The following is a 16042-nucleotide window of genomic DNA, read 5'->3' as shown; positions in this document are numbered from 1 at the left end:
TAGCTTTCTTGGCAAGAAGGACAGACACACTGCTGGCTCATATTCTGCTTATTGTCCACTGTAACACCCAGGTCCTTTTCTGCAGAGCTGTTGCTTAGCAAGTCCATTCCCAGCCTGTACTGGTGCATGGGATTATTCCACCCTACGTGCAAGACTTTGCACTTGTCCTTATTGAACCTCATGAGATTCCTTTTGGTGCAATCCTCCAATTCGTCTAGGTCTCTCAAAATCCTAGCCCTACCCTCCAGCATATCTACCACTCCACCCAGCTTAGTGTCATCTGCAAACTGGCCACGGGTGCACTCCATCCTATCTGCCAGGAAGTTGAAGATATTGAACAAAGATATTTGGTTAATGGCAACTTAGATGGCCAGCTGGAGACAGGGACAGATCCCAGGGAGGTGCAGTGGTGTATTTGCCCCCACTTTTACAGCTACCACCACTGTCCTTGGCTGCTGTCTGAAACTGGAGCCCCCAGGCTGGCAGGGGACTCAGGAAGGAGGATCCACCCACCAGCACCAGTGTTGTCAGTTGACCTGGATGCCACAGCTTCTCTTGCCCCACTCCAGCCGTAGGTTGCAGGGAGCAGCTGCATGGGCTGCTGAGCTCACCAAAGACAGGTTTCTCCTTCCAACGCCTGCTCCTGGCCAACAGGGCTGGAAGGAGGAACCTGCACACTTCTGCTGCTGTCCCCAGCTGAGGCCAGCACCCCATGCAGCTGCTTCTTCCAACTTGAGCAGGTCGGGAGTGGTTCTGGGGATCCCCCAGGCCAGCCATGCTTAACCCCCGTGTCCTCATGGTCTAAGGGGTGGTGTGCTTCACCTGCCTTTAGTAAATTCTGGATACGCATATGGAAACAAAAGGACAACCAAATAGGATGTCACCCCAATTGTATAGGTGCATCTGTCCAAAGGGTTTTTCCGTGTAGCATGATTACAAGTTCCAGTGAATAGAAGAGGACTTCTTATTAGTGTGGACCTGAAGCCAACAGCCATAACATCCCTCCCCCCTCCTCCCAAAATGAAAACATTCATCCCCAAGGAAGGGTGTCAAAATAACTTGTATGGTTTTAGTTGCAATATATACACTGTGTCGTTTGTACCGGTATTTATCCAGTGTCTTGACATATATACATCAGGGCGGAGGATTGCATAGTAGCGTTTGTCCCACTAAACTAACAGGAAGGTCACCAACAAGTGTTGCCAAAAGACGGTGACTGGAACATGTGAATGGCTTAGGTCTCACTTGTCCTTTGGGGCTGTGGCTGAACTAAATATAGCAAATTCACTGATGTACGTCTGGCCATAATCCGGCTGGGACTGCGGTGGGAAGAGCAGGCTCTGGGCCTTTTGCCTAGGTTTTCTGCTATGTAACCAGTTTCAATGGGGCACCATTCATTATTCTGACCTCAGTGGTTTCCTGGTCCGCTGAGCATGCTGTAGTTTGTTTCCATGGCTTTCTGTCTGAAATGCATGCGACTTAAGAGTGAAGGAGCACTGAGAAGCAGAGATAATAGATTCTGGGTTTAGATCGGATGTTGTTACTGATGTAATGTGTGTGCGTGGATGTATTTATACAGCACCCAGCACAATGGGGTGTCAGTACGTGACCAGTGCCCCTAGGAGTTATGGTAGTATAAATAATAATTTAAGCGACATATCCTAATTAAAAAAAAATCCCCAAAATATGTTCCCTTCTGAGCCCTACCAGCTCCAAGAAAGCAAGGGGAACGGTTCCAGGACCAGTATTTACATCCCCAGCTGCCAGTAGACTGCTGGGCTGGCTCCTCCTGCATTCATCCTAAACAAATATTTTATGAACCCGTTTTCAAGTGCACTCGCTAGACTGAAACTCTTAATTTCCCTGATCAGGCAGAGCAGGGACCGGCTGACAGGAAGGCATAGCACGCAGGTACTAAATAATTTATGGCAAATAATTGAAATGATGTTTCTGCAAATCTGCACATACAGATGTTTCACAGATCTGCTGTACACACAATGAGCCTGCTTCTCCCCTTGTTTACATCAGTGTATGGATTTCAGTGTAGTTGTTCCACTTTATACCTTTCCAAGTGAAAGGAGAGTCTGATCCTACCTCACTTTTCATTAAGTGCAGATTAATCCTAAATACCCAACATGCATTTGTTTATGTATAACATATGTCTTCTTCAACAACAAATGGCCTATTCGTTATGGCTTTTCAGTGGCTCTCCTTAAATAAAAGGTTCCTCCCAACTGTCTCAGGTGAAGAACAGTTCCTTTCCATGCTAAGAGAGGGTAAAGCAGTCTTGACTATATTCTTCTACAGAGGATATTCAAAGGATCTATTTGCATATATTTCCTTATCAACTATTTGTGGTATTCTTTGGAAATTCTGAGCATAAAGGAATGTGTTGATTCTACAGACCTTTTACCTAGTAAAATTATGCCCTTTCCTTCTGCAATACTTATAAGTTTTTAAAGTAGCTCTTAAATATTATAAAGTTTGCAGAAATCAAGGAAATGTTGCTTATGGACCACAATGAAAGTTGGTGTGGTGTCCAGTCTCCCAGGAAATACATCATTTCATAGGCATAACAGGAGTTCACTGCCCTAAAAGCATGTAATAAGGCAGCGCTGGAACTTTGCATTTAATATGAGAGATGAAAGTCACATCTGCAGGTTCTCTGGGTTTTCACAAAGGTATATAACACTCCTGGGGTGTAGGTTGTAGCCGTGTTGGCCTAAGACCATAGGCAGACAAGATTATTTGGGTAAATCCACTCTCTTTCATTAGACCAACTGAAATAGTTGGAAAAAATTCTTCTTTGCAAACTTTCGGGTACAAACATCCTTCGTCAGGCTGAGGAAGCACCTGCAGTTGGTCTGCGCTCCTCCTGGATAGGATAGACTAGAAGCCAGAGGCCAGTGCGCATGCGAGAAAGCCAGTCAGTGAAAATGCAAATTGAGGCAATCAGTGGGTGAATGACGGGGGGCGGGAATGTAGACCTGGTGGATAACACTCCTGGTAACATTAAGCTCATTGATGCCCATCTTGATGTCTTTATTAAGAAACTTTTCTAACCAAGAGAGACTAAAAGTTAAACAGAGGATTGTAACATTTATGAGTCAAGAGCATCTTTCTCTTTTGTAGATTAGGAAGAAACAGTGAACACTTATTCCACAAAATCATTCTTCCTTGAGGTCAGTCTCTTTTTCAATCTTGGAGACCTCACATGTCAGTTTTATTATTTCAAACACTGCCTGGTCCTGTCTATTGGACACCATATGTGCATATCTTTCAGGTTTTAAAATAATGACCAAATCCTACCTTTGCATGTGTACATGAAACTTCTGTTGAGATCTGGGAATTGTGCCCAGAAGTGTGTCCATCAGTAATCTGGCTTGATGGTAAATCCTCTCTATGAGGTTGCTTTATTGCTGTCACCAGTAGAGCCTCTGGGTTACCACTGTCAACACCGTATTCACTTACGTGGACAAGTGTGGGCCACTGAACCTGCATGGAGCTGTACGTATTCTACCGCATTCAAACCCTTCTGCAGGCTCCACGTGGGTTAGAAGATGTGGGCTTCTGAATTTAAGATACAGAAATATAAAGGGCTGGATCCATAGGCTTAACTATAGTGACTATGGGTATAATGACACCATATCTTTTTGACTATTTTGGCCTAGTTTGATGGGGGGGTTTTTAAAATGAATACATTATTTAGCAATCAGTGCACATCCCAATACTTATATCTGGTTTTGCTGTGATCTTAAACTGAATAATACAGCCCCCTAGCATAGGAGTAAAGCTTCTAGTTTTCTTTAACTGGAGAAAAAATATGTGTTGTGTTATAGGTGATGATGTGCCACACCATCTGCACCCCCCCATTTCAAAATCTTAGATATGCCCATGGCAATATCCTTTCCTCTTACAGTCACAGCATCAACTCATCTCACCACCCCTTCTTCTCAAACACAGTATGGAAAAGCTACATCTCCTCTGGTAGAGAGGTATTTTCCGGTTTTAGGAATAGATGGATGATCCCTTATCATATACTTTGGGACAGATGTGCATGCACAATGCCTACTGCCATGAGGCCGTGATCATTTATTGAGGTCGCGTAAGTGTAGCAGCAATACGAATAGTAAGTCACATACCATGATTATGCAATACTATCATATGAAAACAGATGTGAAAATACTTGGTTTTCATCGTTAACCAAGAAACCGGTTGAATATCATACACAAATAAAAATGTTCCTAGTCATCCTGCGCCATACTGTCGTACAAGAAGGCAATATCTACCTGGATAGTCTAGGCACGTAGATTTTCAGCTCCAGTTACTGCCTCGTGGTGGTGAGATGCTGTATGTGGAATTGTCAAAGGCACATGTTATAGCCTGCTAAATTGCCAGCAACTTCAACAGAAGTAAAATTTTAGTGCTGAACACCTATGGAAATCCCACCTGAGATGCATGAAACCTCTTAGAAAAGCCACTGTCCCCATGCTTTGAAAACTACAAAATTAAATTGGGCAAAGATAACGCATGATGGTAATCCAATACAGAGGGTTTTTATTCCTGCCAGAAATTATTCTATAAACCATTAAAAGTCATCTTGCTTTATTTTCCCCCACATAAGCTTTCCTGTTGCTTCTGGCTTTGTTATTTATTTCCACCATACGTTTCAATCACAGCTTTACATTTTCTTTTATGCAGCACATCAGAAACTTTTGCAACGATGGCAGATTTGCCCTAGTCACTGCTTCCTGGCAAGAATACCTCTGCCATCTACAATTACCCTAGCAAAAGGCTAAGTGAGCGAAGGGTCACATCCAGTGTTGTTAATACAGCAGCCTGGCCAACCAAGTGAAATGTTTGACAACACTGACCCAGCAAGCATGCATTTTAATTTCAGCCTAGATCCTCTCTAGCAGGAGGAGAATTGGCCACAACAAGCAATTTTCATCTTTATCTAGCAAGCAGTTTATGCCAGTTTTTGTTTTTCTCTTAGTTGGATACTTTTGTAGGAAAAGCAAAAGGCCCTGGAACAGCATGTGCTGCTTGCTGTCTCTAAGCCACCTTAGGGGGCCAGAGTGCTCATTTTCTAAGAAGGCGGCCGGGAGCAGATTACCTTAGGAGAGAGCAGTGGCATCAGAAGAGAAAATTAGCTTCAGTTTTGTCATCACAGAACAAACTCAGTCTGATAAGTCAGGTCAGGTTGAGAACAAGGAAGAACAGTTAAGAACTTCTGGCACTTTTGATGTCCTCCTATTTTGTATATACTGATTAGTCAGCGTTGCAAGAGCCAGCTCCCATAAATTACACCGTGAGGTTGTGATTGCAACAACTAAAGACAATAATTTCATGTTTGTCACGCAGGGGCGGGAGGCGCCCAGGTTTTCTTGGAAAAGGAGCATGGAAGAGACATGTGAGGGATAAGCTCATCATTTCTCCATGTGATAGACACTGAACTATGGAGGCAAAACTAGTTCAAAAGACAGCACTAGCATATGGTTTTTGTGTCCTCTTTCCTTTGATGCTGTGAGTAGGCTGTCATTCCCACACATCTGATTTTGATCTAATGGAGATAAGCGTTTTGGAAAACCAATGCGAGACCTGTTTTTTTATTGCTGGACTAGAGATGCAGCAAGCTTTTGCTCTGACAAATACCCTTTTTCAGCTCGTATCCATCACTGATATACCCGTCTTGATGGCAATTCGTGCAGTCCATGAGATAACGTCACCTTCAGCCCCATCACGCTGGTATAGTTATATGAGGATACCAGGGAGGGATCATCATTGCAGCTACAGTCAGTCATGATTTATCAGACGCTCTCACTGATTCATCAGAAAAATCCTTTTTGGTACCGTAAAGATGGTTTGGCGCAGTTTAAACATCTGTTGGTTGATCCTGCTGTCATATGGAAACACAAACCGCCTGGATGAAATGTTAGCAGGAGGGTTTGCACTGAAACAGTTGCAAAAGAAGTGAACTTTACTTTCTGGCTATACCCCAGTCTGGAATTAGATCAGGCAATTATGTATTGCAGACCATCCATGCAACACCCAGGGAGGGATATCTGTGGCTTTTTTCTGTTCTTCCTAAGCAAGCTAATGAAAAAAACTGGGCACTTTGATTATGTCATAGTATGATATGAAATATGAGCAAGCAGTGAGACCAGGAAATGAGTGGAAACGGTACAGGATAGCAGTTTTTATATTTAAAAAATTGCAATAAGGAGGCAACACGTATTATAAAAGAACAAGGTAAGTATATAGCATGCAAAGCCTGCTGGACTCAGTGGAAAAACTGGTATGACTCCAGGACCTGCCTGCACAGGATTTTAGTTGAAGCTCAGAGGACTTGTATTCCAGGGGCACCCAAGGAATGCACAGTTCAAGACATGGGTCGTCACACTGATTTAGGGCATTTGCACCACAGACCAAGGCCTAGGGCTGGGGTTCTGGAATTTTGTAATTATATCAACTTCCACATTTTCATTTTAAATTAAAAAAAAAAAAAAAAGGTTTACAAAGGAAAAACAGCCAATCTGAGTCCAGAATAATTGATGGAGTGTTTTCTGCTGGAGTTTGCACAGAGCCTGCAACAATAACTCTGAGGTGTACACTACATGCCCAGTGGGATGCCAGGACCCCAGGGATGCTCTGGGTCCTGCCATCACCACCTCCACAGAAGACAGTGCACACTCCAGAGCAGGGATGTAACAGGTCCACCCCACTCACACGTGCAAATTCTAGGAGAGCGCCTTGTGGCCTCCGGCACCACCACCCCTCCAGGTAGAAGACAAGACTGTGCTACTGGCCTTGCTGTTTCCAAAGGTGACAGAGCCACTGCTGTTGCTCCTGTGCAATAGGGCGCTGGGGAGGGGACAGTTGGGGAAAAGAGTCCTGGAGTCCCTTGACTTTCCCACCACTCCTCTGGGAGATGAGGAGGACTTTTCCCTCTGCTCCACTTCGTGTTAGGGTGGAGCTGTGGCGTGGCCATTCAGCCCTAAGCTTGAGTCCTCTGTGATCTTCCCAACACGTGTTGACCATGCACACATGGCTGTTCAGTAAGGAGTGTGCATTGCATTGTGCCTGTATTTCTTTCACTTTTGTTTTTTACAACTAGTTGAGCATGCTTTTTTCCCCCTCCCTACTGTTGGGCCAAAATCTCTCCTGGGAGTTGTACCCACTCCTGGGAATCTGACCCAATCTATTTATTTTTTTAAGCATGTTTGATCTGTTTTACTACTCCATAAAGCGTGGCGGTTTCCTTCCCCCCCACAGTTGGTATGACAGGACGCCAGCTATTTTTAAGAGTGTGGTTCATTTGATTTCATTTAATGAGCGTTCAGCGCTGTTCAAAATAGCTGTAGCCAGAGCCAAGAATAATGTTCCACAATGTGCTGTGTCAGCATGCAACATGTAGCTCTGCTTATTCACCTTCCCCGGGACTGTTTTGAGCTGTGCTTGCAAGTGGGGATTCATGGAGTGAGAGTATTTATTGTAAAGGAAGCAGAACTCGTGGTAGAGGTGATATCTTTTATTAGATTAACTAGATTTTTGCAAAAAAAAAATTCTTTAATTGCAAGCTTTTGGGCACAAGCACCCTGCTTCAGGCATAGGAGGGTTTTTTTTTGGCAAAAATCTACTTGGTCTAATAAAAGATATCACCTGTACCATGAGTTTTGATTCCTTTTGCCTCTAGACCAATACGGCTACAACCTGGATACCTGACACAGTGTTTATTCTAAGTTTTTATCAGAAAATGGGCTGCACAAACCAGATTCATAGTTTGTTACCTGTCCTGAGACATAACAGAATAATATGGGGCTGGTTGTGTAGTTTTAGGACTAGGTTAGCCAAGCGCTTGTATGGGATGGTTTAGAAAGGGACGGTCCTGTGTAGAGCAGGAGGCTGGACTACAAGACCTCCTGAGATCCCATCCAGCCCTGCTTTTCTGTGATGCTATGAAAACAGTAACGATCCTCAGTTTGTGTGTGGGGATTTCAAAGAGCCCAGATAGATTATATGTTTACAGTGATATAGTTAGCCCCTCCACCAGCGTTAAAAAAAAAAGCAAGTGGACAACCAACTCCTACATCAGGGTCACTATACCCAATCTGGCATAGAATTACCCCTGAAAGAATCAGGGGTCAACCTCTACCAGTGTAAGTCATACTAGTGTGTCATCTGTTTGCAGCTTACAGAAAGGATCTTTATCCCTAATTTACACATGGGACAACTTAGACTCCAGGAAGTGAAGGAATTATCCGCGAGGTCACTCGGTAAGTCAGTGGGAGGACCAGATATGAAGCACTCATCTCCCAGGGTCCTTCCCACTGGTCAGTGCAGACTCCAGCATCCTCAGGGCTGCTAGTTGGCGGGCACATCTTTTCTGGATTTCTCAGTAATCTCCATGTGCACGGCGTGCAGACAAAGTTCACAGCACTTAGTGTATTCAGCTACGCGCTGTTTCTATTAAAAAGGATTTTCCATACCAGGTCCAAACATCAGGTGTCAGGATCAGGCACATCCAACATCCATTGATTGTTTTAAACAGATCACCCACAAGGCACCTAGTTCTTTGGTCATGGTACTGAAGGGGATGGATAGCCAGTGGAGATCAATTCACTTTGCGACCGACATGCATAAGTAGAGAATAGAGGACGCTAATGACTATTATTGCTACGTAGATGAAGGGCGGCAATATCTGTTACGGTGTGATGAATTTTACCTGCTCTTGCAGCATCGGCTTGTATGCCTCTCAGCCAATTTGGGCTTGTTCTGTTGACCTGAGTGGACTAGGCTGAGCTACCCCAGCTGAGTATTTGGCCCTTTGTCTACTTGAGACGTGTCTCAGTTTTCAGCCTAACTCATGCCTTCCAGATGACTAAACAGCAGCTTCAGATATGAGGATGCATCAATGGCATGGAGGAGATATTTCTTTGTTGCATCAGTATGTGGTTCCCTTTACTCGAAGATTTCAGTGAGAGAACTGGCAAAAATCTACAAGCAAATCACTCCGTTGCTAGAGAAAAACATCTCTGTGGGTAGCAAGATACTTTGCTAAATCTGCTGACATAATAGAGCGCAGGGCTTCACGAGTACTTGGTGGCCCTCAGCCCAGTTCCATGAACAGACTGACCTGATTTTTTTAAGCATCCCTGTGTTTCACCGAGCAGCGCACCTCCTCTCCAAACGTGCCCTCCATCTCTTCTTTCCAAGAACATGAAAGGCGCTGTTCCATGTCCATCGCTTTGAAGTGCAGAACATCACCCCATTCCCTCGCAGCACAATCCTGCCCTTAAAAGGCGAAGGAGTTCCCCGTCAACATTAAAACATCTCAGCCCTCCATCCTAGTAGCTGCGCATTGCAAGCTAAACATGTGAAGGCTTTTTACTCTACTTACTAGCTTAAGAGCGATAACGATCCGGCTCGTGGGCCAGGTACGGCCTGGAGAGCCCTATTGTCCAGCCTCCGCTGCTGCCCTGGGTCCAAGGTGGACCAGCATGCAGGACCAGCCCCATCCCTATGTGCAGGGCCTGGGACACATGCGGCCTCTTCCTCGCCACTCCGGGACCCGCGCTGCATGCAGTTCTCCCCTCCCTTCCCCACTACTCCAGTGCGGATGCCACGCACAGCATGGGTCCTGGAGCAGCCAGAGCAGGTGCTGGATCCGGCACGAGGGGGCAGCTTCATTGGCCCAGTCTGGCTTGTGGGGCCAGCTACATGCCTGTGGCATGGTCCTGCAATACTCGTCTAGCCCCGTGGGCTAGGCGAACTTAACACGCCTGTAGTGGCTGCTTTTTACAGGAGTGTCAACAATTACTGCCTAGGATGCGCCACCCTGTGCTTCAAACCTGTGGGATAAGGCCATCCCATGAGACTCAGATGGAGCAAGATCAGGCCCTAAAATTGTAGCCAAGTGCCGCATTTGCAGAAAACAACCGTTTTGTTCTGAGTGTCACGTCAGTACATATTTTGCTTCACAGAAACCCTGGAGCTGAGGCTCAGCTTAAAACAAACCTTCTGTCATAACCCCTGGACCATACGGACCATTTCTACATCCTAACAAGTATTTTCATATGCGACGGCAGTGGCTTGCAAGCTTTTAGAGTTGGTTTTCATTTTTTCTTCCCTTTTCTCCATTTATATTTCTGCCTTCCTATTCCCTTCTGTCACACACCCTCTAGCAGATCACCCTGCGTGCCAGTTTGAGAAATGCTGCCATTGAGATAAAGACATTCCCCTTTGGAGCCCTAGGACCAAATTCAGCCACAAAGGTAATTTGCCACTGAAGCTGATGGCAGCATTAGGGCCGAACAGGAGCTGACTTGTGCTGATAATATCTTTCTCGTCTCTCACCTTGAAGTGAAAATTGATATCATGAATGCCAAGGATTTTGAGTTTGATCAGCTATTTCTTATTTTGCAAATGTTTTACTAAGATATTATATTGTAATTTAGCATGGTGATTTTCTCTATAGGGCTAATTTCCAGTGTATGCATTGTCTTCACAATATTGCCGACGCCACACGTTCAAAAATCATCTGCTACCCCCACCCAAATCACAGTTTACTTGTACATAAATATGCATATAAAATTTGGGGGCTTTTTATTTCCCTCTGGTTTATGACCATTTATCTTACACTTTAATCATATTTTCAGGCTTTCCTCTGAAAAACTAGGAGACCATTCTCAAAAATAAAGAGCTGAGATTCTCTAGTATCCAAAATTACAACTCCAAAGCCACAAAAGGAAAACATGAACCAGTGCCAGACTCTCAACAAAGACACATGAGCTGGCAACACTATTTTAGTAACGCATCCCAGTCTGTCTCCAGTATAACACACAACACACTTCTAAGGTGCTGGTTGCAGGTGAGTGGATCAAGCCTGACCCAGTTGAAATGGCAGAATCGCTGCTGACAGCAAATGAGCTTATTTCTCTCTGGTCTCAGAACTGGCCGCTAGGTGTCTCTGCGAATGCCGCAGAAAAGAGGCTGCTCTGTTTTGCCAGATTGTTTGATAGAAAAAAATACAAATGCACAAGGCTTTAGTGACACCTTAGCATTGCTCCCGTCGCCTAATACAAGCTGCTCATCTAGGACTGCAGCACCACTCCAGAGCAATGAACTGCGCCAGAGTTGCAGCCTGCAAGGGGCTGCTTGGGGCCTCGCATGCCCCACACGCTGGGGCACTGGATCAGGGTGAGGGCACTGGGCGGGGACTGGCCATCAACGTTTACAAATGGGTCCTGGTACAAAAAAGGTTGAGAACCACCGATCTAGTCCAACCCCCTGCTCAAAGCAGGACCATCCCCAACTACATCATCCCAGCCAACTATATCATCCCTTTGGCCTTTTTACCCCTGTTTTCTTCCCCCTCTTTTCCCTGTTTTACCTTTTGTTTTTTCTAATTTCTGCCTATTTATACTTTCATTGACATCCTGTCACACTTTCTGTGTCCCTCATTCTTGTTTTCTTGGTCTCCTACTGTTCCTTTTTCACTGACAACGTTCTACCTTGTACTTTATCACTGCTGTCTCTTTTTTTCCCCTTCCTAGTGCCCTCAGTGGTACTCTGCATAAAATGGAATTGTAGCATCATAGGCCTAATTTTTCAATTTTGCTTCCCCCTCCCTTACCTGTTTTACCTTTTGCCTTTCTAATTTCTACCTGTGTACATTTTCGCTGACATCCTGCTACACTTTTAGCTTCCCCTATTTCTTTGAGTCTCAGAAGAGGAGAGACGACCTATGCCTGAAGAAGGGTGACTGCACCCAGAAGGGTGACTGAGTTTTTTCCAACTACTCAGTTGGTCCAATAAAAGAGATCACATCTACCTGAAGAGCCTTGCCTGCCCTAATCCCAGCCAAGGCTTTGTCTAGCTGGGTCTTAAAAACCTCCAATCATCCAAATGATTTCCCACAATTTAAAGAGTTGGTTCCAGCCAGTGTACTAGCTTCTTCCTAAACCCAGAGCACTTAACACTTATTAATTATGTCTATTGTGCTAATACCAAGGGGCCGCGCAGGAATGGAGCCCCCATTGCACTCAGCTGCATACAAATACCACATCTCTTGTTTTGGCAGGGTCTGCCTATCCCTGATTCTCCTTTTTCATGTGTGCAGGAGCCCAACATTTATTTTGAGAGCTATTCCCCCACATTTTTAGCTAAGTAGACACAGCATTTTTTCATTTACAAACACAATACACAGGGAAGTGGAAGTGAAGAGAGATGGTTCACTTCAGTTTTGCATATTGAAGAGAAACTTGATGCCAGGGATCCCCGTTTGCAAGGATCTCTTTCATACTTTGACCTGGTTACTACATTGCCAGCATTACAAATCGGCTGTGGCCGTGCTGGAGGCCTGGTCCTGCCCTTGCTCCTGTTCGAGGTGCGATGGGGAAGGGTTGGTATTATTTGCAACGGGAGCACAATCAGATTCTCACTGAGGTTCCCTGAGGAGCTCTGCTTGCTAAATTCATTGGACTAAATTCACTGTATGTGGCACAGAGTCAGTGCAGTCTACTGTACACCAGCATGGACATAATCACTACCTGGAGGCTCCCGGAGGAGATGGGAGCTCTAAACCCCCCCAAAAGCTCAATCATCAAATGTCCTAAATCAGCCCATGCATGCACCCTCCCTCGCCATCCTCATCCCCAGCCGGGTGTTGTCCTGCACAGCTCCAAGGCCTCCACTGCAGCAGGCTATATGGACTCTTTGCTGAAGTGGTGGCCTTCACCAGCATCCAGAGTTAACCGTGAGAGACATGATTTATTCATAAGTGGTCTATGGTGAAACAAAAACATCTGTTCTTTTATTCAAGTCACCAACATAATAGCCTTCCACAGCCACAGACCAGCCTGATAGCACGAAGGAAGTGGGAAGCATCAGTCACGTGTTTGTTTTCTGCAAGATACTCCTTCTCGGAAGAGGCCGGGCAGGCTGGCGTTTCTTAGGACAAGAACCCCACGAAATAGCAGCAACAAGAACCACAGAAAACTTAGCGATTGCACGGACCATGGGACTGGTAGGCAGAACCCCCTCCTCATCTCCGCCACTTGCTTCACCTGTGGCCTTGAGTAAGGTCATGGCTCTCCCTACTGCCCTCAGTGGTACTATGCATAAAATGGGAATTGTAGCACCATAGGTCTAATTTTTCAAAAGCTAACAAGTGCCACATACCACAATCACTAGCACTGCTTGAAGGGACCTGGGGTTCAGGGGCTTGGCCGCTTTTTGCTGAAACTGGACACCCACTTTAGGAAACCGTGGCCAAAGGTGATGGCGTGGCATCAGCAAGCTAATCATTGCACAGAAGCTTGAAAACACCAAGTTCTCTAGCAATGCAAAGTATTGGTGCAATTCAAGAGACATCGGCACCTGCAAATTAATCAGAAAAGAAATGTTGTCTGGAAAAGCTGGAAAAAACAAGGGTCCTTAAAAGAATATTAAGTCTGCCAAACCCTTATCGATCCTCATTTGCTCTCTGCCCACCAGTTTCTTTTTTACTGTAGTCTTGTTTCACTCAGAGTATCCTGTCCTGCTGAAGCTAAAGTTTTTTCTGAGAGGCGATTTGTTTTTGAGAGGTAGGACTTCACATTCTTCCCCGAAGTCCTCCTAATCCACCAACCTTTGTTAACTGATCACAGGCAGCCAGACTGCCAGGTGCTCTCATTCCACAGCAATCCCATCAATCCCCAACAGGTTTTTAACCCTGCCCCATCCAGATGCAAACAAATCCCTTCCTTCTTGCGAAAGCAGTACGAAAAAAGTCCCATCAAAATGCTATCAGATGCTCTCTGGGTCTTGCTGCGTTTTATGCAGCGTTCCCACTATGCTTTTGGATCCCAATTTCCATCTAGTAACTTGGTTATGACATAAAAAAAAGAACAAAACAAGTCTTTTGGCCGCTGTTAAAAATAGAAAGGAAAAGAAAGGAATTTGAGATCCAAGATTTGTCATCGCTAATGAATTCAAGACAGGCAGGCTTCAGCGTACGTGTGAGTACTGACAGAGACCCTTGCATTACAAAATTTCAAACCGGCAACTGATAGTAGTATCTCGGCACGCTGATTGTGTCATTAACACACCCGTAGCTTCCTCCTGCCCATCCCCCTGGTACAGCCAGCAGGGCTGAGACAGATCCTAATCCTTGACCACTGCTTTGTCTCCTTGGCCAAAGCCATCCTATTGAAAACTATGGGGCAGCAGAAAGAGGTGCCCTTGGTTTTCTAACTGCGCCCAGGCCTTCTGCAGAAGTGCATCGCACTATCCTCCTTTTATTTCATTGTGGGTGTAATTTGCTTTCTTGGTAAAAGCTCCTTGTACAATATTTTGGCTACAGGAGCAGCATGCCTAATAGGAGGTGTGTCCCAGAAAGCCATTCACCTCCACAGCGAGGTTTTTTTATTGCATAACGTGTGAGCTTGTCCTCTGAGACGGGAATGCAGCCAGCAGCTGGCTCCTCCTCCCCACTCCAGTGGCTCCTCCTGTTTCCAAAGGTGGTTTGCTTCCAAGTTAGAGCAGAGACAGCACTCGGGGTACTCAGCGAGGAGTCCAGCTGGTGCCTGGAGCCCGGTGCAGTTTTAGGGTCAGGGGGCTGTTTGCCATGAGCAGCAGCAGAGCAGGATGAAAGGTGGGAGGTGCAGCTCTTCCAGCAGCTCCTGTTTGGGATGGTTCCTTGCAAAGTGCTGCTGCTGCAGCGCATGCAAAGGTCAGTGGCTGTTTAACTCTGCTCTCTTCTGAAGTAGCTGTGTGGGAAAAAGAGCCAAGTTGGGAAGGGGGGTGGTGGAGGTGGAGAGCTTTTTGAGGAGGATTTGATGTCTGTAACTCTGTACAGAACTAGGCATTTGAAACTGGCCAAGTTAAACACTTGGGTTTAAGTGGGGTGGCACTGGGAGTGGTGGCACTGGGAGTGGTGGGGTGGAACTGGGAGTATGCCTCCTCTGTTGTAGGACCCAGGGGTTTGGGGGAGCGGAGGGGGAAGGGGCTTTGGGTAATAGATCTTGAAACCCCGATCAAAGCAGTGGCTTGGGTCTCAGCTTGGCTGTGGATCTAAACTTCTCGGCTGTCACGAGATTGCACAAATCATCCCGTGCAACAAGCAAACGTACAGTGTGACAAATGCCTTGAAAGTAATGTTCATGCTTTGCGCTGTCAGGAGCGCAGCTGCTCTTAATCAGCGCCGACTAAGTGGACTTGCAACTTCGTGCCCCAAAATAAAAACAACTTCATGCCTGGTAACGTTTGTAGGACTTGGGTTTTCACTACCCACTGGAAATCAGTGGGGATCTTCTGAACACAGAACAGGGATTAAGTACCCTTCTATGGAGTAATCCCAAATCCCAAATTCAGTGCACTGAATAATAGCTAAGCTTGGCAGGTAAACCTGCCTTAAAAATAATGTTTGTTTAGCAGGACAGTATCTAAATTTGTCCTTTTTGTCATTCTTTCTCGGTTTGTTTAGTATCTTATTTTCTGTTCTGAAACTGTACGTGGAGGCTCTACCATCTCATGGGAAATAACATCTTTTTTTTTAACCATTTAAAGGAGAACTGTATTTATTTCCCTAAGCTGACATAGCTGCTTACAGAACAGATGTTCTTTCCAGCTGTGGTGGGGTAACTACCAACAGAAACCCCGTCGTTCACCTTCTCAGTACGTTAGCCCTAGTTACACAGGCTTGGAAAGTAAGGTTGGCAGACACCTATTGAAATGCCATAGCAGTGCATTGACTAGTCTCTCCTACAAGGTTTTCGTAAAAGGAGAGGTGGGGGGGGCTTTTTTTTTTGCAGGGGGAGGGGGTGGTGGTGTTTTTTTTACCGGGTTAAAAAAAAAAAAAAAAGCCCAAATCTTGGAGTGTAGAAACAGTCCCATGCTCTCTAGCAAGGGTTCCCAAACTGTGGTACACATAGCCCTGGGGGTACACAAGACATCTCTGGGGGGCTCGTGGGAGAAATTGTGTAATGGTGGATTTAATTTTCATTATAAGTGGCATTTAAGGAGTTAAGCTATGCTGGTAGGGGGATGAGGGCAGCTGGTA

At 45.4% G+C, this 16042-nt stretch overlaps 1 protein-coding gene across 8 annotated transcripts in view; it reads left to right on the top strand.

Annotated features, from left to right (window-relative positions):
• Positions 1 to 16042, top strand: part of LOC102377708 (kalirin RhoGEF kinase) — a 140371-nt gene that overhangs the window by 16985 nt on the left and 107344 nt on the right. For 7 of the 8 annotated variants that reach the window (XM_025196965.1, XM_025196962.1, XM_025196964.1 and 4 more), the window contains exon 1: positions 14523 to 14713. The exons of the other annotated variant lie outside the window; for it this stretch is intronic. In XM_025196965.1, the coding sequence (XP_025052750.1) occupies positions 14629 to 14713 (85 nt within the window). In that variant the 5' untranslated portion in view covers positions 14523 to 14628. Of the gene's footprint in view, positions 1 to 14522; positions 14714 to 16042 lie in introns of those variants that run through there. 8 annotated transcript variants of the gene reach the window in all.

The sequence above is a fragment of the Alligator sinensis genome, unplaced genomic scaffold (genome assembly GCF_000455745.1).
Source record: "Alligator sinensis unplaced genomic scaffold, ASM45574v1 scaffold4_1, whole genome shotgun sequence".
Lineage (NCBI taxonomy): Eukaryota > Metazoa > Chordata > Crocodylia > Alligatoridae > Alligator > Alligator sinensis.
Note: the sequence above shows the minus strand (reverse complement) of the source record. Positions and strands in the feature narration are given on the sequence as shown.